The sequence below is a fragment of the Rhipicephalus microplus genome, chromosome 6 (genome assembly GCF_043290135.1).
Source record: "Rhipicephalus microplus isolate Deutch F79 chromosome 6, USDA_Rmic, whole genome shotgun sequence".
Classification (NCBI taxonomy): Eukaryota; Metazoa; Arthropoda; class Arachnida; order Ixodida; family Ixodidae; genus Rhipicephalus; species Rhipicephalus microplus.
In genome coordinates, this window is record NC_134705.1 from 125,134,641 (window position 1) to 125,156,249 (window position 21,609).

Consider the following 21,609-nt stretch of genomic DNA (forward strand, 5'->3'; position numbering starts at 1 on the left):
ATAAACTTCCCTGACCAAATTTCTATCGTAGCATTCATTGTGTTGCCCTCGATGCGCAGCAGCGTAGTCGGGACTGCCGAAACAATAAAGCTGGACTACCAGCAATGACATTGTGTTCGGCCAAACATATTTGTACGACTGGCTAAGTAGCGTTAATAACGCAAGTCCCGTTTTGCGCGAACTACATTCCTTCCGCCATTTTCCTGCCCCTGAAGATTAGTGCTCTTTTCGTACCATAATATTGAGGACGGAAGACACTTCAATGCACTGACGATGGTCCATACCGCGTTATTCATGGTTAAGACAAGCAGTTCACATCAAAAAAAATCTCGGCATGCCTGCTCGGCTTATAGAGCTCACCTGACCCTCGTGACATTCACACATGTGCTGTGCACAGATGCGTGACGTGTGTATGCTTACATCTATAATGTGGCATCTATATTTCTGTGGCGTACTTTTTCTTCTCCCGCTGTAGTCTCGTTGGTGTCAATGGAACACAGCACCTTTATTCCCGCCCTCAACAACACATATTCAGCTGAAGCTGGCAGCCTCGCAAGTGAGACTTCGCTCACCAGCCGTCGCAGTCAATTTCGTAGTCTGCAGCGACATACCATGATGACATAAAGTAGTTCGTGCGAAGGGCGCTTGAAACGTGCTGTTTCGAAATGAGCGTAATGGTGTCTCGTTGCAAATAAAACGTTAAGCTTAGCATGGCAGCATTTATTATTGAATAAAGTGCAATTCACCTTTAGTACTTACTCGGAGAACCGGCTGGTCTCCCTATCAAGCTAGCTAGGCGAGTTTAGGTTTCACTGACGCGTACATATCATGTAGCTTTATTTATTACACTCAATGAAGGCTACTAGTCTGCATAAAATGGCATTAGTAGGAAAAAAAAAACTTTGTGCCATCACTGAGCCTTGTATCGATACGCTGTCATCATACAGGCCTTGACTTCGGCAGAACTGTGATAGACAAACTGAAATGAGGCAGCCAAGATTTTTTTTCTCTTGGTCGTAGCTAGCATCTCATTCCTTTTAACCGCCCCTAAACGTCTGATAATACGACGAGCGCGTGATTACCACCCGGAATTTCCCGTTTTCAGAGCAGCGTTCGGGACGCCAGTAGTTTGTTCACGTGACGTCAGGATGTGATGAGCTCTCCGTAGGTTCATATACGAAAGACGGCTCTTGCGGATGGTCCGCTTCTCAACTGTCATGCATTGGCGCATGCACACTCTTTCTTTTCTCGTATGAGTTTACTTCCTTTTATGTGTTTGCGATTGCGCAAGTGGAGTTAGGCTGGTTCAACGCTGGGTGAGGACGTTACAGTGTTTTATGCAAACATAAGTGGTGAGGAGGATATCGCGCTTGCAAAAAGCGTAGCAAAGGCAATAAGGAACCTTGCTTTTCAACCTATTGTAGTTTAAGGGTCCTTTCAAGTCGACTACAAGTTTAACTTAGGTAGTTACCAGTGCACGCATCATGATAATGGTTTTGACTAGTTTGTGATCCGGCATGTCTGATGGTTGCAGCATAAATTTTAACGTATACGCACGAAGGAAAGCATACACGAGAATGGTCTTGACCACTATTCATTGTTAAGGTGTGCGAAGTCACACGACACCTCTCAGCCCATTGTCCGACATGTGGGTGCCAAGTACACTTTCAAAGCGCGCAAGTGATTGCTAAAAGGAAGGACACGGACGCCCGCGTTATCATAGAAGCTACATGGTCAATTTATATAGGTCGCGAAACGTGGTGAACATAAGGTGTCGAAAACCCATTGCCACAGCCATCAACGACCACCGACAATTGAAACGCGACAAGGTAAGGACGAGACAAACAACCCACCCTATAAACTCAATATGATTTTTTTCAAACAGTCCTACATATATGAATCTCAAAGTTAACTATAAACTTACTTTACCGGATATCTCACACTTGGACAAATGGTTGGTTGCCTCAAATTTTCGTCGAGGTCCATAAACGGCAAGGGGGGAGGGGGGCGGGGCTTGTTCAGGCAATTTGTTATCGAAGCTTGTCTTTAGTTCGGCGTGTTCTTTCGTTCGGCGTGTTCGGCGTGGCTTCGTGCATACCTTCAGTACTTTACCTACGTTTTATGCTCTGTTTACTGGTGTGACAATTCAGAGCTCAATATAGCCCACAAAATGTGTAGATAGCGGCTCATGTCACTGCTTTCCGTGGCACACGGCCGGCATTCTCTCGTCTTTGGTGACGGTGAACGCGACACGTTAAGCAAGTACTCTACGACTGCAAAAGCTATATTTTCGAAGCTGTTGTCTCGCTGCAGTGGTTTTCGACGATTGGGCAATGTCGGTTTTCGAACCATTGTTATTGTGCTCGTGAATAGTTGTCTGACAATTGCCTCTGCGAAGTTTCTTGGGCATAATGTAAGTACGGCACTTGCCTATTAGGCAACTTCTCTTCCCTAATCTTAGGCTTTTTTCTCTCTGTCCTCTCCCGCATGATGCAATCATCGAGGCACGAGGTACAATATAATCGCGTATTATTAGCGTCACGCAGAAGCTCAGCAATAAAGAAAATTTCCGATTTCGCACCATGTTGGGCAAATGTGTGACTTCGTTACCGTTTCTGGTTGTGACATCCTATTTTATTTTTTTGCTGTTAGTTGTACCCTTCTGAAGTAGATGGCGATGGTGGCGACGAGCCACCAAATACTGGATACATGGGCTTCTACGGAAGTTACGCTGTCCGTTTACAGGTGTCTTGGAAGCTATCCCCATAAATATTGAAGGCAGAGATTGCACCAGCACCCCATCAGTCATGCTGTCTCGGAGAGAAATTGATGTATACCTTCGTGAAAGTGCCTAATTCTTTTTAATCTTGCTTAGGATATGCAATCCTTGATAACATGTTCTTAACTTTGGATCTCAGCACCCATTTTTTCAGCTCCGGGTATCAATTAAACATCAGTTGTAAATGTCTGCACAAACATCGAGTTTCTTTCATTCATGCGTACGTTTAAATTTAGATGCAACCATTCAACATGCACACATCATGCCATGCTATTTACGGTTTGAATAAACTTTACTGCTTTCAGAGGACACCACTAATTGAAACATAACTGTTATATAAAAATAGATGCGTGGCCGATTCACTAAGGAAGTGCTAACCACTTAGAGAGAGAGAAAGATAAATGAAATTCGGGGACATTAACAAGAAGACGCTGGTTTGCTACTCTGCTTTTGAAGAAAAGAAGTGGGCGTAATTGAATGTTATCACAAGGAGCACTAACCTGTTTTCAAATGAAGGTAGTAAAATGCAGGTTATTCAATTCGACTGCCTCGTTGGTCGAATGGTTAGACCGTTACTGAATTGTTAGTAACTGCGTTATAGTCGGGTACAGATAAAGAAAGAAACGCGGCTTTTTGGCGTCAATGTCCCCTTTTCAGCCAATGGCGTCGCCATGTCACCGGGACGTCACGGCTACCTACCTTTTCGCCGCGCTTAAGAGAGGAATCGAAAAGCTTCTTCTTTCGTGCTTGTGGGCCTAAACCTAATGGGCTGCCTACGCAACTCCGGACCATTCATTGGCGTCGTCAGTAACATCGCACTTTCGCAAGCTGCTTTGCTGCCATTCATTCGTAACCAAATTAGAATTCCGCAAAAAGCCTTGCTTGTGTCTTGTGCGCAATGTTCGGGAACAGTCATTGCCGTCGTGTTTCGTCTGCAGGACGCCCTGTGCAAAACCCGCCGAAGCACGTCCTTGAATGTTCACGCCGTTTATCGAGGCTGTAATGTCGTGTGTGATATAACAAGCGGTCGCCATCATCCTCTGCTAGTGGTGTTTCTTTTTATTGGTAGCATGATGCGACGCGTGGTTAGCCGTTTTCTCCATCCGGCGCCGTTGGTGTAAACTGCTTTGCACGCCTTCTCTCGTGCTAGTTACTGTGACAGGTGGCGATAACGTCATGTTGATTGCTGATTGACTACGCTGCAATCGTCGTTTGCAACAAACTACTATACTTTATTCAAGTGTACCGACAAACACCTTCAGCTTTTGTATTCTTTATAACGGCGTAGCAAAAAAATTGAATTGAAATATCCTTTCAAAATGAACGTTCACGGGGAAGCTACTTTACTGCGCGGACGCCATCATAGAAGCTTGGGTCGAAGTGCTGCCGTTTCTATTGTAGTGCATGCTCTGGGGTAAGACTTTTGCATCATGAAAAATGCTTGCTTTACAATATTCACCGACGCGGCATAAGTGATGAGCGCCTCCTCGGGAGAACTCTTCAACAATTCACCTTCGCGACGTGTTGTCCGGGCTTCAGATGGCGCCACGCACCCATGTTTATACCAAGGAGGTTATTATAACCTTCTTGGTTTATACTCTTAAGCAGGGTACTGTAATGAAAGATGTGATGACAGGCACGCACTTCTGACCACTAACTGATCGGATACATAATAAGTTACTCGGAAAAGATCAAGTTATTTCGAACATCACTCGTAAGCTGGTTGCCTCAGTAACCCACAAAACACAAGAAAAGCTAAAAAAAAACTTCGAATAAATGTCCAAAAATGGTAGTCCAAAAGTGTATAAGAAGTCTTGTTGAGATGTTATTTAAACCTTAGCAGCTTGAAAACCTCTTGTAGCTGGGCTAACGCCACGTTATTATACGGCTAGAAAACTTCTAGCAAGAAGTATAAAAAACGTCTTTCAAGATTTTTAAAGAACCTTTGTAAACGTTTACTGTACTTTTATTGCCAGAAGCCTAGTAAACTTTTTGCTAAGATTGTAAAAAGACTTTTGCTAGGTCTTTTAACACCTTTTTTAAACATTTATTTTTCAGGCAAACCAGCTTGTTGAGCGTTTCCCGTGGTTTATTTGCTGCACCATGTCAGTTTTTTACAAATGGTGCATTTAGCTGTTCACCGAAGAGAGTGACAAGTAGGAACAGCAACATAATTTGGCATCAAACTATTGCTGGCACTATTCTAATCAGCAAAATTATTTCCATAATTGTTGAAAGAATTAATTAGTAACTGCCATCTATCATTACGATTATCTGTTTCGCTTGGAGACAAGACGGGCTTTTAAAGGTCAACTCGTTATTGTTTCTGGTGTTGCCTGGAATGCTACTGCACATTCAAAAGTAAATGCAAAATTTCCACAAATATTGTTGCATACTTGTAACCTTTAATAAACATATCAATGACTGCACACTTTGTCCCAAAATTTGCATGCTCTATAGTAACTATAATTATACAACGCGATTGAGGGGCTGGCCAGATGCTTGGTCCAGGAACCTGCACACATACAAAAGGCACAAACTGTTCTCTTCGAGCAGACTGCTATCAGTGCAATGAAATTTAGAAGGTTAGCTTAGCTTCGAGCAGACTGCTATCAAAGCAACGAAATTTAGAAGGCTAGCTTAGCAAACACATTGGCCCAGTAGCAAATATATGAAGGTAAAAAATTTGCTACAGCCGAAAAGCGGCAGTCGAACAAGTGATTTTTTTCTCACCCCCAAATTTAGGTATGTTAGAGCCAAGAGTGGTTGAAGTTAATGGGTTTCACCCCGAATGTGTTTAACAATCAAATTATGATTTTAGCAACACCCCGAATTCTAATTCCAACCCAAAATACTCGCACAAAAGACACAGTGAAGTTAAAAACGCTACAGTATTCCAGAATGCCTTCCGTCAGTCATCTTGAACAATGTTAAACATGGTTAGGTATCACTAATATATCTGAAATGGTTACGTATTGGCAAAGTTAGGTATGATTAAGTATGACAATAGAAAATCACGAGATTGCACTTACGGCATTAAATTCGAGAAGGCAATGAAATAAGGTTACAATAACAATAAAAGAAAATGTTCAGTCAATATTACAGTGAAAATAAAACATTGACCTGCTACAGCCTTATTGCAATGCAAGCAGTTCAAGTTTAAGTGAACTGCAGATTACACATAAATTAAACATGACATAAAACTTTAGAAAGCAGCGCTGACACATTCAGAGACGTGCTTTGTGCTTGTATTAAAATTCAGCCTTAGGAACAGAAAACTGCCTTTGCAGATAAGTTATGTGTCCAGGGGAACACAAAGTAAGACAATATTGCTGTCAGCTGCCCAATCAACTAAGTCTACCGAAATTTTGGTGCCTACAATAAGTGGGTATGTTTGCATAGAACAGTTTGTGGTAGTCGTTTTTCTAGACACTCCCACTTGGAAAAATTCTTCGAGCATGTCTATGCTCTGAGATATTCCACTCGGAAGTTTATTGTGCTTTTCATGATTACGCATGCAAGACAGCGAGCATCACCAAAACATTTGTCCCTGGTGAGACAAGCAGTCAGTGCTTGCTATTCCAGCCGGTAGTAAAAAGGTCACCTTTAAAATGTTTCTCTATGGATTCGATCCATAATCAGATTATATGCGGCACCTCAGGGATTAGTAGCTGTGTGCTGGTGCTCACTGTCCTGCATACATAATGATACAAGCCACAACTATACTTCCCAGCGGGATATCTGAGCACAGGCATGCAAGAATTCTTTAGACGTATGTGGAAATGTGACCGGCTCAAAATTTTAATACGTGCATGGCCGCCTGCTGCAGTCGCTAATAAGTTCATTATTGAATCTTATTCAAGAGCATGACTGACAGTGATAACTATTGTTGCACACTGTGTTCCCCTGAACACTTAGCTATCTGCAGAGGTGGCTTTTACACACACAACTTACAGCACTGACTTTTTGAAGAAAAAGAAAAAGCATAATATTCAACATCCTGAACATGCAAGCTACTTGAATATAGCAACCAGCCCCACCACGGTGGTCTAGTGGCTAAGGTACTCGGCTGCTGACCCGCAGGTCACGGGTTCGAATCCCGGCATCGGCGGCTTCATTTCCGATGGAGGCGGAAATGGTGTAGGCCCATGTGCTCAGATTCGGGTGCACGTTAAAGAACACCAGGTGGTCGAAATTTCCGGAGCCCTCCACTACGGCGTCTCTCATAATCATATGGTGGTTTTGGGACGTTAAACCCCACATATCAATCAATCAATATAGCAACCAGGTGGCTCAGGGAAGTTCCCTTTCCATTGGAAATAGAACTCATGCACAGCTGCTGTACATTCAGTAGCCAACTTTTCCACGAACCACTATTGATGACAGGCTTGTCCGGAATTCTTTCACACTCAGCTCGTACGGGGTGCATGCATAGACTGGGATGGAAACACCTAAAAACAATTTAGTGGCATGTGTTTCTTAAAGAACTGAATTTGTCAGTATATTTAAAACTATTTGGTAAAATGCGTCTTAAAACAAGCAGGATGTACACAAACTAGAGATGTTACAAGCAAAACTTTCTTGATGTTTTTGGCAAACACAGTTGCAACCTTATGAAAGAAAATGAAATTTCCACATTGCAGATGTGTCAAAACTATGCTTGAGTTGCGCTCGTGCATAGTGCGTTAAAAGCAAATTCAATGATACCTCAACACATACATGATGGTATGCACTTTCATCAAGTATCCACTGCAGGTAACTTAATTTATTGAACAAGAGTTTGATTTCAAATACAAATAATGTAGCTTTTTTCAGGCTGTTCAAACTGGGACAAGTATACCCATAATGTCATAAAATGGTGTCAATATATTACTATTGTGTGCGGTCGAATTATGGTCATCAGTTTCAATGATTCTGGTTGGCTAAAAAGGCAGTACCCCTCACTCAAGCACCACAGGTTGTCAATGTAAAAAAAAATACATATGAGGCACCCATCTTGAACCCCCACACCATCTCAATAAAGCATGCAAGCTTCTGCAACGATCTCCGGGAACCAGAATCTTGAAAGCTATTCACCGCGATTTATCAATAAGATCTGATGAAACTGATTTCCAAATTTGTGTAATTCCTTCAGTTCCAATAGCTTGAAAACTTGCATTCTATGTTTATTATTCTTAAATAAATACGATGGCCAATTTTACATTTTAATACCAATTTGTGCATGGCTCAAGCATGCTTACCACGATTTAAAACATTATAGCGAGTTTTGAGTGATAAATAAAATATTGATTCTGCACATACCACAGATTCGTTCGACATCTTTAGCTCATGCCTAGAAAGTTTACTTTATCCAATATACTGTTAAGCTTGTCATTATTCAGAACATTTCATTGGGGGTGGTGCTATAAATTATTCTTAATTTTCATACATGTAAAAGTGTTTAGCAAAGTTTCAACACAGCTTGGGCGAGGTGCTTAAAAGATTTAGTAAACCAAATCAAAATACAAGCATAGTGGGAACAAGAAGAGTAAAATTGATGGTGCTTGAACGCGTAGACTTATGGCTGAATTAGTGCTCGCAGAATAAGGAAAAGCAAATTGGCCACATTTAGCCATAAATTATTCGTTCTAAGATACAGTTCAGGATAAAAGAATGGCTTAAAATGCACGGCTTCAGGCCGCATGAGGCAACATATGTTGGTGGAGTATACCGAAAGTTATAATTTTACTAAACGAGCTGTATGAACACTTAAGTGTAGGTGCAACCTTTGCGAGCCCCACCTAAGCCGATGCAACTCGCTGCACACGAACACGCATCAACTCGAGTATCACGGTAGTTAGAAAGACGCGTGCCGGCGTGGATGCACACACCGGCATACATACGGCCACTCGCAAGGAAAAAATTTAGAGATGCCAAACAGTACCTTGTCAAAACTTCTCTGATAGTAGTCATAACGTATAAATCCTGTAGCTGTATAAAATGGAACGTACCGCAGATAAAATGGAACGTGCATTAGACACGTTCACTTCAATAGCACACAATATGAACAAGCATCAACGCCTACAGCTAACAAACGCCCCAGAACTAATAAACAGAAATAGTGGTCTCTCGCAAACAGGGCCCTCTTCCAACACCGCTGCCAACAGAGGTGGACAGCCGCCACAACTCTGCTCGACTCTGCCGCCGAATTCTCGCTACGCGTGCATGCTTCACACTCCACACAAAAGAAAAAAAACTTGTCCGCGCCTAACTTCGCACTACTTTGTCTTTACACTGCTGAAGTACTACATAAAAGCTGGGTCCCCATGTAACAAAAGCTCATTTATCGTGCACATAGTAGGAAAAACGTGGTGAGTGATAACAAAGCGCCGACAGCAGCAGTGTGGTACATACCTGGCGAGTGCTTCAGAATACGAACCCACACGTCTTCGCTTGAGTAAAGCGCATCTTCGTAATCAGCTGCACTGGCAGAGCACAAAACACGAACACAAAGCGCAAGCACACTTTTAAAACACGAGAAGAATCGACTCGAACCCGCTTCTTCAAGAGGCGACTGAGCAGCCGGGAAACAGGGCCAGACAAGTAAAATTGTTCTAGTCGTGCAGGTGCACACCGCATTTGCTCGTCTTAATTTCTTATTGCTGACTCGAGCTATCAATTATTATATTTAAATGTGTAAAAAGATGTAAAATATATACTACATAAATATGTAAAGAGAATGTTAGTTTGGTTCAAGAAAAGAAGAAAACGCAAAAAACACCCCCGAAACATCATTCGCGAATTGTACCAAAGTTCTAGAAAATAACCTTTAGTAAACGTTTTGACAAATACTTCTTGTAAAGAACGTTTTCTCAACGTCTCCTGAAAACTTCTTTTGAAAAACGTTTATTGGACGTCAAATATTATACCTAGATGTCTGCATACCTTTTTAGACGTTCCGAGAAGTTTATACGATGTTTTGTGTTTCTTGGGTGTACCACAAGAGTAGGGAAGCGTAGTATGGAGTGCATCCAGAGGATGCACGGCATATGCCGAAACGGCATATGCCGTCACAGTTACGGCATATGCCGAAAACTGTGATAGTTCGGTTCCTTCAGGATGGCTGAGTATATAGGTCAACTGTAAGAGTTTTTCTTGCACTTAACTTAGCCCAACTCTAGGAAAGTATTAAACGGCTAACTCAATAGATGGAGTAATCAAGTTATTGATGTTATTTGTTCACAAAAGGCCCCGCCGTGGTAGTGTAGTCGCTAAGCTACTCGATGTGGACCCGCAGGTCGCGGAACCGCTCTATTTTTGATGGAGGTGAAAATGCTGTGGGCCCATGTGCTCTGATTTAGGTGCACGTTAACGAACACTAGGTGGTGAAAATTTCCGGAGCCCTCCACTACGGCGTCTCTCCGGATCGTATAGTGGTTTCAGGACTTTAAACACTATATATCAATCAATGAATTGTTGAGAACAGGTAATAGCAATTCTGATAAAACGTGGTCAACCGTGCTGCTCCGTATTTGCGTAGCTCAATATTGGTTCATCTATTATATTCACTCCACGCAACTCTCTTATTTAACTATAGAAGATATTAATAAGTGTGTCAAGACGGAAAGCGAAAATTCACCCCTGAGATGCAGAAACACACAGGCTAATGTTGTGTATTCGTTAGTGTCTGCAAACCTCGGGTAACTTTAATTCTCATTCCGGATAAGCAGATACAATAGCCATTATACACACCCCATTACATGCCAACGTATGAAAGTTGTCATAATGACATTAGCTAAACTTTTGTTCCAGATTCACCAGCAACGAGTCCACTTTTCAGTTTCCGCAAAAACAAAAGTCACAGATACTAATTTATACTTAAGACAAGTTCTTGTCGTGTGCAAGGCACAAAATTTGATCACATTGCAACCAACAAGTAAGGTCACCCGAGTTCAAAAACATACACCCGCGTTCAACTTTTGGCCAGAGTGCTTTTCAGGCGCTGGCTGCAATTCATACCTCTGAATTCTCTGCAGGTAAAAAGAATTACGAATTTGTTTTCTCCAAAATCCAGTTTTTCGAAATTACTAAACAACGTTTTTATAAAGGAGATGATGGTATATCATTTTTTAGCAGTTGTATACATTTCTGCTTGTTTATAAAAAAAACCTCTGGTTACCATACGCGCTCACCTCAAAAGACTGGAAGACGAAAGCTATCTTTTCTTTCTTCTGACTCGATCTATCATTGGGGTTCCCCACCGTCGTAAAGCTTCCTGCACCTAGGTTGGCCGTTGGATAGACTTCAAAAGGCGCCTTAGCTAGAAGTGTCCGAAGTAGGAGAAATGATGTGACACAGCCTTCGAGTTGAGAGCTGTAGCGGCACCTAGGATGACCGTTGAATAGACTTGAAAAGGCGCTTGATCTCTAGCTAAAAGTTTCAAAAGTAGGCATGTGATATGATACTATCGCCAAACTTGTAGCCAAATAGAGCCGTAGTGGCTATATGGGCACTGTAGTGCCAATGATCAATAAACTCATTTTGAATTAGTAAAACCAGTAGTTTCAAAGTCGCAAGAAAATAGCCGTGGCACTGACTGGAGATTTAGTTTGGCGCAAAGTAACCACAAAAGAAGAAGAAATGGACATGGGCCGGGCATGTAGCGCGTAGACAGGATAACCACTGGTCGTTAAGGGTAACTGACTGGATTCCCAGAGAAGGCAAGTGGGTTAGGGGGAGACAGAAGGTTAGGTGGGCAGATGAGATTAAGAAGTTTGCGGGTATAAATTGGCAGCAGCAGGCACAGGACAGGGTTAACTGGCGGAACATGGGAGAGGCCTTTGTCCTGCAGTGGACGTAGTCAGGCTGATGATGAACCCCAAACGGCAAACCTGCCTGCACCCATAGAGTTTCCTAAAATTGACTAGAGGGGACTCTGGGGTTTTGATCGTTAAGCGACCATGCGAATGATGGGTAGTACATGAATTTGAATCACACTTGTGGCTTCGCTTATTCTCGTGCTTTCGTTTTGTTTCAAAGAAAAGAACGAATCATTTGGAACGTTGTGTGCCCATTTGAAACAGTAAGTCTAAAGGACTAAGCCGGTGAAGCGCAACTGCTAAACAATCACTGTATTTTGTTTCATGAAAAAACAGCTTCAAGGCACGCAAACCCAGATTCGAAGATTAGGCAAATCCATGCCCTGCCTATCATTCCCATTGTTCTTGAAGCGCCGTGCGCTGCAGCTCTCTTAGGTATTAGCGCCACAGTTTAATCCAGTGTATGCATAGGAAACTGTATACGCCTGCAGCTAAACTTGGTTTCGATTTGCCTCCTTGGAGGACAGAATGCCTCTAATTTGCTTTCGCCCTCTGTTAGCCAAGTTTGAAGCGATGTGACTACGTCACCACGTAACGTCACCTCACCTGGCGTCACTGTGTCATCACGATCACGTTCAATGGTGACGTTATGGCGTACTGAATTTTCGCGTCACGCCTATTGCCGCCGACACCTACGGTTCTTTACGAATTTGATGAGACATCATAGATGGTCTTAAACATAGGCGTACAGGTATTGCATGGGGTCATGTCAACTTAATGTCAGGACGCCAACAGTATAGTTATTTTGACAAAGCATTTTACGAGAAGTGTGGTGCACATGCTTCCTTACCACCTGCTGCCACTCACGATTGGCATGCCACAACTGAACCGGGACAAAATCAAACACTAGAGGACGCTGTATGTCAGGTGCTTCATGCAAATTGTATCCAAGTTCTTCTAACCATATGTGTATGATGCCTTCGTTTAAAAAGTTGTTTTCAATCACGGGTTGTAACAGGAGTTTGGTAGAACAATAATACGTTATGTACTTCTTAGTTATCGACTGGGTCATAAATCAAACGCCGAAGGCTCGAATTGCTTCTCAAAAACAATGTGCTCAAAGTAACACTTATACGTTTAAGAACGTATTCCGAAAACAACAGAAGTTTGATAAAAGGTTGCGCATACATTGTAGTATTTATTGTCATGACACTTCAGTAGAAATTTTCAAAAATTCAGGCTTCATTCTATTTTTGGATGCATATGACCAGAGAAGATGTAAAGTATGTGTTGTGAAAACGATACTGTATGTGCCACGACTCGAGTCGTGGCACATACAGAGAACAGCTTATAACATCAACCGCTCTCTCGGAACCATTCCCCCAGTGTATACACATAGACTGTGCTCCACGGCAAAACGAGAGAAAGAGAGAGGTCATTATCCATCCCGCGAGTGCTTTGAACACGCCGCTGCTACGTAGTCTCCACAGTCACCCCTGAGGAAGGAACCAAGTAGGTTTCAAAACATCGGGTTTCTTTAAAACTTTTGGATGGAGTCTAAATAATCTTTCAGTTTCATACCCAACCAGACAGACTTCTGTCGAATGTTTACATTCAAGTCAAATTCGGTGTTACGTCACGTCAACGAATGACGAAATATATGGCTGGTGCAAACATGACAATCCTGACACGTGTGCCATGTAAGAACTTGACAACATACCACGCTCATAACGTGCTAGCGGCCGTTTCGTTAGCCTCACATATACTGAATTTGGTATCACGAGACGCGAATAGATGACGAAGTTAAATGACACATCCAAACATGATAATCATGACACGGAAGTCATGTACGGCATCATTTCGCTCCACCTCGCAAAGTTATGCTGATTTTAAAGTGACATATCAACTATGCCATTCATGTTTCGCATATCATCAATTCCCACTTTACGTGGGATCTGTCATTTTTTTCTTCGATGCATCAATAAACTTTTGCCCATCCAGACAAACACATAGAAACATGCAATTGGTGGTTGACATCCCTTCTCTCCAACCTCCGAAACAAAATTATGACTGCGCCGCTGCACACAAACTGTTATCGAAAAAGCAATACGCACCATTGCCAAATAAAATCGAAGAAAATAATATTATCTGTTTGGATTTAACGTCCCAAAACCACCGTGTGATTTTGAGAGACGCCGTAATGAAGGACTCCAAAAATTTAGACCATCTGCGGGTAATTAACGTGCACCTAATTATAAATAGACGGACCTCAAGTATTTTCGCCTCCATCGAAAGTGCAGCCGCCGCGGCCAGAATTCGATCCCGCGACATGCGGGTCAGCAACTGAGTGCTTTAGCCACTAGACCAGTCAGTGGTAGGCACTGATGAAAAAGTACAAAATCAATGTTAAATGAATGCTTACCCGAGAGCTGCAATGCTACGCTTTGCCATTATATTGGTAACAAAACCACAACAATTGACCATTTTGCAGCAGAACGCCAGAAGTGCCCTTCACGCGAACTACTGAATGCTCTTTATGCAATGTCGCAGCAGCAGGCGACACTGAGATGACTGGTGCATGGCATCTCCTTATCGAGGCAACCAGTTTTTTTCCAGAAATGTGTTATCAAGGGTGTCGTGTCCCGTTGTGACTAACAAGGCTACCGCAACGAAAAAGTAAAAGTATGCCAGACGCATTTAAAATTTATAGATTTAAACATTCACTTCTTGTGTCTGCACACTATGCATGGGTCAATCTTATTAGGGTCGGTGAAGTTCTAGGCTGTGTAGGCATGCTCTGTATTTTTATGTCATTTGCTTGTCCTAACGATAAGGTGGTATGGACCATTGTTAGCACGTTGCAGTGGCTTCCGTGCTCGATGCTGGCTTCACTGCTAGTTGTGCTGGAGTATGGAGCAAAGTACCCCGCTGGTGGCGACGTTGGCGGGCATTCAATTTTTTGATGTAGTCCGCACGGAATAGGACGAGCATTATTACACTGCTTAGACTGCATAAGTGATACGTATGGGCGAACACTATGCCACGACCTGCAGTCCGATTGTATTTTGCTTCGGCATATTCGAGTGCAGTTCATTTCACACAGATTGCAATGCTGTCATAACTATGCAAGAAATGTGGCGAAGAAAATATTACTCCACTTGCCGGCTTCAGCGGTTGAAAATGCTTGCCCAAGCCGAGCACGAGACTGCGGCTAAGGCGTCGTGAGCAGCTACGAAGGAAATACCAGACATCCTATAGACATGAAGTGATGCGAAACATACCGAAATATGTAGAACGATTTTATTTCTACGGCAGGAAAGACCACTGTTAGTCAGCGTGCAAAGCAGGCCTAATATAATGCTCAGTCGTAACATTCGACAATTTGTTGGTCAAAGCATATTTTATCCAATAAGTTTCACTAGCCAGTGCTCCGCCTGCTGGGCGCAACGGAAAAGGCGAAAGTGCAGGACTTGTACCACTGTATACTCACTGTAGTGGCTGCATTGTTTCTTTCAAACACGGCAGTTTATTTAGTCTGTGACGCTTGTGTAGTTACGCTCAATCAGATCTTATCTAGGAGCCTGGAGTTCTGACAAGAAGTTTCAGGTGTCCTTTGCTGTTGAAGGCTGGTCTGAATAGACGCATCTGCTTCGGCGTGGCAACCGCCCCAGATTTCTTTTAACGCTCCAGTATGACGTAACGCGGCCCAGGTTTTTTCTCTACCGAGTTAGCGGGTTTATCGTTGCGGCGATAAAGTCAATTTCACTGCGTCGACAAAGCAACGAGTGAAACGATTCGCATAGAATGCCCATACAGTTTGGCGCAGAAGACTGCAATCACTCACGCAGTCACACCTCTTTGCCTTGAACGCTTTTTGTATCCGAGAGCTGTTTGCGAAATCGGAATTGTCGTACAGCCCACTCAGTAGAGTGGCTTGTTGGTTCATTCTTACGGTAGCTTTAGTGCGGTATGAACACAAGAGACCGACAAGCGCAAACTATCAACCAAATATATAGATATGTGTGAAAAAAGATATGTATGTGTGATATGTGTCATGAGTCACAGGAGGAACAAAAAAAATATTAGAGGCAGGCGGGCAAATACTCCAAGTCAGTGGCAGGCTATGCATGTCTCGCCCAATGTGTCAACAAAATGTGCTTCTTCTATGTCTAGTGCTACCTTCCCTTCTATTCTTGAGAGCAACTCAGAATCTGATAGCAAGGGTGCGCAGCCCCCAGCCCCCCGCCCCCTGCCTGCAAAGTAAAGAAACAGTGGAACAAGGTGTACCCCTCAATAAAGCCGTGTGATGTAATAATCTATTGATGTGATAAGCAGATTCTGATGCGCCTATTGAAGGAGTCAATGCCAGATACGTGTTTCACACTTTATTGCATTTCAATGTCTGTGGCTCTCTCGCCTGGCGCAGGTGCGCTTCAGGGGGTCACAGACGAAGATTCCGGCTTCGAAGGTGGCGTAGCCTGAAACGAAAGATATTTTTTTAAAGCAGCGTTCAACATAAGGTGGTCTTAATTGATTGATGACAAGAAACTTCACCGCTTTACTTCCTCAAACCGCGAGAAGACTGTTAGATGCGCTGCAAAGGTGCAAATAGTGATCACCTTGGGTTCTCAAACACGCACCTGAACCTAAATGCGACTCGAGCATTTCGTCTTCGTTTTAATGTACTTGCCGCAGTGGAGATTAATCCCGTGATACTTCGTTTAGTAACGGAGTAGCACAAAACAAGGCAGAAGTACCCCTCCCCCCCTTCAAAAAAAAAAAAGGAATATATGGAGGAAGATGTAAGACATGCCCTGCCCTCAGACATTGCAGTTTCGCTGTGATAAAGAAAAGTGATGCATTTAAGAAGTCAAATTGACGAAACACATTGTACAACGAACCTTCGGTTGTACTTTATTGCGCACTTTGAAAGAGTATATGACTAGGTACACAATACTCTGCGCAGAACGGGCGCTATCATGGCCTGGTTATGATTAACGTACACCCTAATCTGAGCATACGTTTCGTGAAGTGGCATGAACTATAATAGTGAAGTCTAAGATTAAAATATCAACGAGAGCAAAACCAAATCAGGCCCGAATGTACCAATGTGCGAGCTGCTATGATGAAATTGGTATACGTACACTTTCCAAGGGATGGCACCAAGACTGTTCAACAATGAAGACGCCACTACGAAGGTAGAATGATGCCCTGCACACCCCGTTCACCTGGAACGAGAAATGACACAAGCTGGTACGCTCTGGGACCCACGGCGCATAAAAACCGCAATGCAAGGCATTTTCATTTTACCCTAAACGATGGCAGTGAAATTGAAAAGCCTCGGAAAGTGCAACTATAATAGACCTTCGCGGATGGTAGACTATGCACTTTTGTGTTTGCCAACAAAGTAGTTACGGCAGCTTTAGTGCAATAGTTTGAATGCGGGTATACCAGTCAGCCTAAGAACAAAAAAAATATTCTGTTGGTGAGCATAGTAAATGGCATGACCATTTACTAACGCTCAGGGTACCGTAAAAACATTCATGTACGGAAACATATCACACGTGTATACAGCTTCCAAACGCGTAGCAGTGAATGCTGTTCAGCGATAAGCTTCTGCTCATGTTTGCATTGTAGCACAAGCAATGAGCATGCGACATGACTATGTGAAGCAAAGTATTACTACGGCGTTGGTCACCAGTGCAATCGGAAGTCACCCAGATAAGCATGGTCTTGATAGGCAAGGCTGCAACGAGCAGCCTGCCACGTATGACGAATGGTTACAACAGCGTACGAAGAACGAAAGCAAAAGTACATCGTACAGGCCGTCTTTATTGGTCCTCCTGCGCTTGTTGGACGTGCACATTCCAACCACGTGTTATTTTTCGCCACTAACATAAGATCTGATCTCGCTGATCAAAATGTTCGTGAACGTCTACATACAAGCGTGTGCGGCATGGCAATTTATCAGAGAGTGCCGCTATTTCACCAGCGTAACATACCTTGCAAATGCTAGGCAAGCTTATCAACCAAATACACAGAGCTACGAATATCAGCGCGTAGCAATACGTGTGATAGATGCAGCTTGATGTCAGCAGGGCTTGCGTCTAAAGTTTGTGAGCAATTGCCGAGCTTGATTGTTACAAGCTGTTGAGAGCCAGCTTCGAGTCTACGACCCATTTCTGCAAGTATCAGGAGCTGGCCTAGTTCGTCATGGTCTTGAAAACAAAGCAACTAAGACATGGACACCATAATAAACAACACAACTATGCCTGCAGTGTGTCCTTTTAGGCAAAATTCTTAGGTGCCCCATATCACGGAGAAAATGAACCAGCCTCACACGCCTACATTGCCGACCCCCTTGCAAAACAGGATTGTAGCCGAGGATTTGGTTAGACAACAGTGGGACGCTGCACACGCTTGCCTTAGGATGCGAAATGAGAGACGCTCGCAAGATCGCTGGCTGGGCTAGCGTTTTGCGAACGTGTGCGTCTCGGCTTGTTGACTGCGTCCGCTTAGCTGTTAATCTGGCTTCCCTCATGTCATCGGTTGCATACGGCTTTGGCAGTGCAAGATGCTGTCTCAAAACTATCCGGAAATGCTTCGGCTTGCACCGTATTTTAAATATGCAAGGTCCTGCTGGCTGGTATTTTAGGTAGGCGGAGGCTACATGATGGCTACTGGGCGAACCTTACCATCAGCAGTTACTACTATGTGACATGCAGTTTGTAAAGGGTGCTTCCGCGTCTTCCGAGTGCAAATTGTAGCTCACGTGTAAATTTCCAAGAAGCTGCAAATTTTGTGGCCGTAATAGGAAATGGCATGAATAAAAGCTCTACGGGGGATGAATTAGAACACAAACTTAATACTGCCCAAGGTGTGCTTACCTTGTTGTCGTTTGGCGGGCAAATGAAAACTGAGAAGTGGCATTGACGAAAGCAGGTACTCTGGGTTGTCATAAACTCCATGAGAAGGGTGGCTCCTACCTGCAGCTGACCTCGATTCTATACCAAAAGAGAATAGCATTAATAGGAATATAGCAAAGATTGACAGAACGGCACAAACTAAAGAGTAGGAGGCGTAACATTGCTTGAAATACGTTCATGCAGCAAAACAGATTCGCATGTCGTGAACAAGTCTGAGGCGTATAATGAACGACAAGAACGCAAGAGAAGTGAAAAAGTTCACCGAGGCATAGGCAGTCGGTTTCGTGAAGCAGAAAGCGTGATATGAGGCCTCCGTGATCAGCTCCGGCAGGGATAGCTGCCAGATACACTCTCTGAGACTATGCGTTAGGAAACAGCTTGTTAATATCTTACTAGTAATCTGCAGCATTGAAATTAAGAGCTAGGTTTTGCACAACTTCATATTGGAATAGGACATGCGAGTTTGGGAGAAACTTTGCTTTTCTAAATGTCAGCACGATTGCTGCTTTTGCTTCTACGTATCCGGTATTCTAATGTAATGCTACGCTAGAGCGAAATTCTTGCAAACTAACCGTATGTGCAAAAGTGGCTCTCAACGCTATGCGTACTTAAATTTTTTGTAAATTAGTGTTGGACGCGTCATGGGTAGACCGAAGGTCCGGAACAGTCATCAAAAAGTACTAGATACCGCAAGGTCGCTTCCCTTCGGCGAGCTGTAAAGGAATGAAAATGGAAAATATTCTTCGCAAAGAAAACGCCAGTCTAATGCTAAAAGGAAGTTGTTAAGTGCCCGCACCAGATCCTACTGCGAAATGTCTTCGGCTGTCACACGTCATGTATGAATGGGGAATATTTCAGGCTTAGAAAAAAACAAATTCAAGAATAGAAGCACGGTAGGAGACTGAAAGACCTATCTTTCTGCTCCCCTCTGCTTGGTTTCAAGAATTTGTCTTTCTGCAAGTTTTCGCGATAATGCACTCTATTGTTAACCTACGTGCCCAACAAGTATTAACATGTAATTGTGTCATGAGCTGATTATGAATAATTCTTAAAACAACGTTTAAGCGACCCTGTGCTTGGTGCTACTGAGGTTCGATTTCGATCACAGAAACAGGGTGACGATAAAGCATGCCCAATAAAGAGGGATCAGCGTGGTCTTCGGACCGACAGGAGCAAGTAAAAGATTCCGGAAATTTAAAGAACTGCAAAGATAGCACGTATTTCAATAGTCGTCGGGCTTGGGACAATGAACCCAGCAAGGCATACTTTAGAGTAGCTGGAAGTGCATGACTTAGCTTATCTTAGCATGACTTAGCATGACTTAGCAGACAGGAACGTGGAAACTGATGCAGTAGATGTCCCACTTACGGATGTATATATCTTAAATAATGAATATTAAAGGAAGGTCACAAATCCAAAAAGCGAATAATATAGTTGACAGCATACACAAAATGAAGATATTGAAGAGGGCTAAGTTTGGTCGGTTTGGTGTTGGTTTAACGCTTACAACGAAGCCAGCAAATCAACCAGCTGTGGTGGTGTTGTGCATGGTTATAATGATCGACCACTTACCCTAAGCTCAGGTGATTTAATTTCAGCCTTAGCGGCCGCAATGCCCTTGTTGCGCAATGCTTGAGACCCGCGTGACCAGATTAGGGTGCACGGGAAAAAACACATGCTAGTGAAAGTGCCCGAAGCCCGCTCCTAGGGTGGCTTTTGCCATATTTTATCTGTGCGGCGTTAAAGAACCAACCGCGATAACGTAAGCACAATCTTCAAATCTATATATATTCTGCTAGAACTGCCTTGTTGTTGATATTTTGGCGTGAAGCCGAGAAGCTCGCCTTGTTTACGCGTACGGTTAAAGAATTTGATTCATTGAATCATGCCAAGTGAACTACAACTTGATACGGTATTAGAATTCTGACACAGGACATTTCAAGAACAGTTTAAACGGGTTTTAATGACTGCAGTGAAATTCTGCTGCCGCGGCCCGGATTCTAATGAGCACCATCGCAAACAGCACACCTTGGCCACATGGCTACCACATCGTGTACGCTGTGCAGCCAGAAACTATACTAAAGCGGAACTAATACCCTAGCTATCGAAACCGAAAAGTAGGACATCAAAAATAATAAGCTCACCTTGACTGCGACTCGTGTCACGTTGTAGAAAGTGTTGAGGTACTTCGGGCTCAGCTGGTTTGCGTGTTGCTGCAGTACGGCCTCGGCTAGCCTTATGTAGTACGGAATGTATGCGTATACCTCCTCCAGTGGTATAAACATACATCTGTACGGCTCCTTTATCTTGTCCGCATCCCACACGCAGTCATTGAAAAGGTCCAGCGTACGCACGCTGATGATTGCCGTGCAGAGAAGCAGAAATAGGGTTAACTTGAACATGGTAATCGAGCACTGTGGTTTTCCGCGGGGGAATATGGTCTTGCTTAAAGCGATCGACTAAAAGCTGTCTACCGCGGAATGTGAGGGCAAGTTGGTCCATTTTATAAGGCCTTTTAGGAGGCGGGGCTTAGCTTAACAGCTGCGATAGTGAAGGTTATAGTGATAATAAAAATAGTCACGCGAAAAGCAGATACCTCGTGCTGTTTTAGTGTCCACCATCCAGTTATGCTCTGAAGAATTACGTTTACAAGTTATAAAAGTGTTCGATGAAACGCCCATGATGCGTTCCGTTCTTCGAACTGATACTCACAAATGCGCACGCACTCGGTGTTGAAAATGATGAAATCCTTCGATAATTGCTGTGCGCAGTGCGCCTGCCTGGCTTGTAAGATTGTTTTAGTAATCAAAATGCGTAGTAATCGTCGTCTGGATGAATACGGAATGTTATATGAATACTTCATCCATGTTCCCTGAACTGGAGATGCCTTTATACTGTCAGCTGGGACAACGCCTCCAAAGTTTCACTCAAAGGCATTGTAAATACGCGCTCTTCAACGGGACCCATCGGTCTGCTTAGTAAAGAGAGTTGTGATCCTACGCCACACAAGGTGTAGGGCTGCTTGCTTCACACGTGCGTCCGGACGCTTTCCCACGTATACACGATATATATCTTTGGGCCCCTCAAATATTCTACGTCTGTCAGA

At 43.3% G+C, this 21,609-nt stretch overlaps 1 protein-coding gene across 1 annotated transcript; it reads right to left on the reverse strand.

The window, feature by feature from the left end:
- Positions 1–15,947: 15,947 nt before the first annotated feature.
- LOC119168009 (uncharacterized) lies at positions 15,948–20,992 on the reverse strand. The gene is made up of 4 exons (XM_075865468.1): positions 20,648–20,992; positions 18,465–18,581; positions 16,722–16,805; positions 15,948–16,055 (listed from the first exon to the last, which is right to left on the reverse strand). The coding sequence occupies exons 1-4, from the start codon at positions 20,903–20,905 to the stop codon at positions 16,011–16,013; spliced, it is 504 nt and encodes a 167-aa protein (XP_075721583.1). The 5' UTR covers positions 20,906–20,992; the 3' UTR covers positions 15,948–16,010.
- Positions 20,993–21,609: the final 617 nt, after the last annotated feature.

Excerpts from the sequence above, each read along its gene's own strand:
- LOC119168009 (XM_075865468.1), bottom strand. The coding sequence starts at position 20,905 with ATGTTCAAGTTAACCCTATTTCTGCTTCTCTGCACGGCAATCATCAGC. Across the intron at positions 18,582-20,647 it reads TGACACGAGTCGCAGTCAAG|AATCGAGGTCAGCTGCAGGT; the intron begins GTGAGCTTATTA and ends CTTTTGGTATAG. Across the intron at positions 16,806-18,464 it reads GCCCGCCAAACGACAACAAG|GTGAACGGGGTGTGCAGGGC; the intron begins GTAAGCACACCT and ends TTCTCGTTCCAG.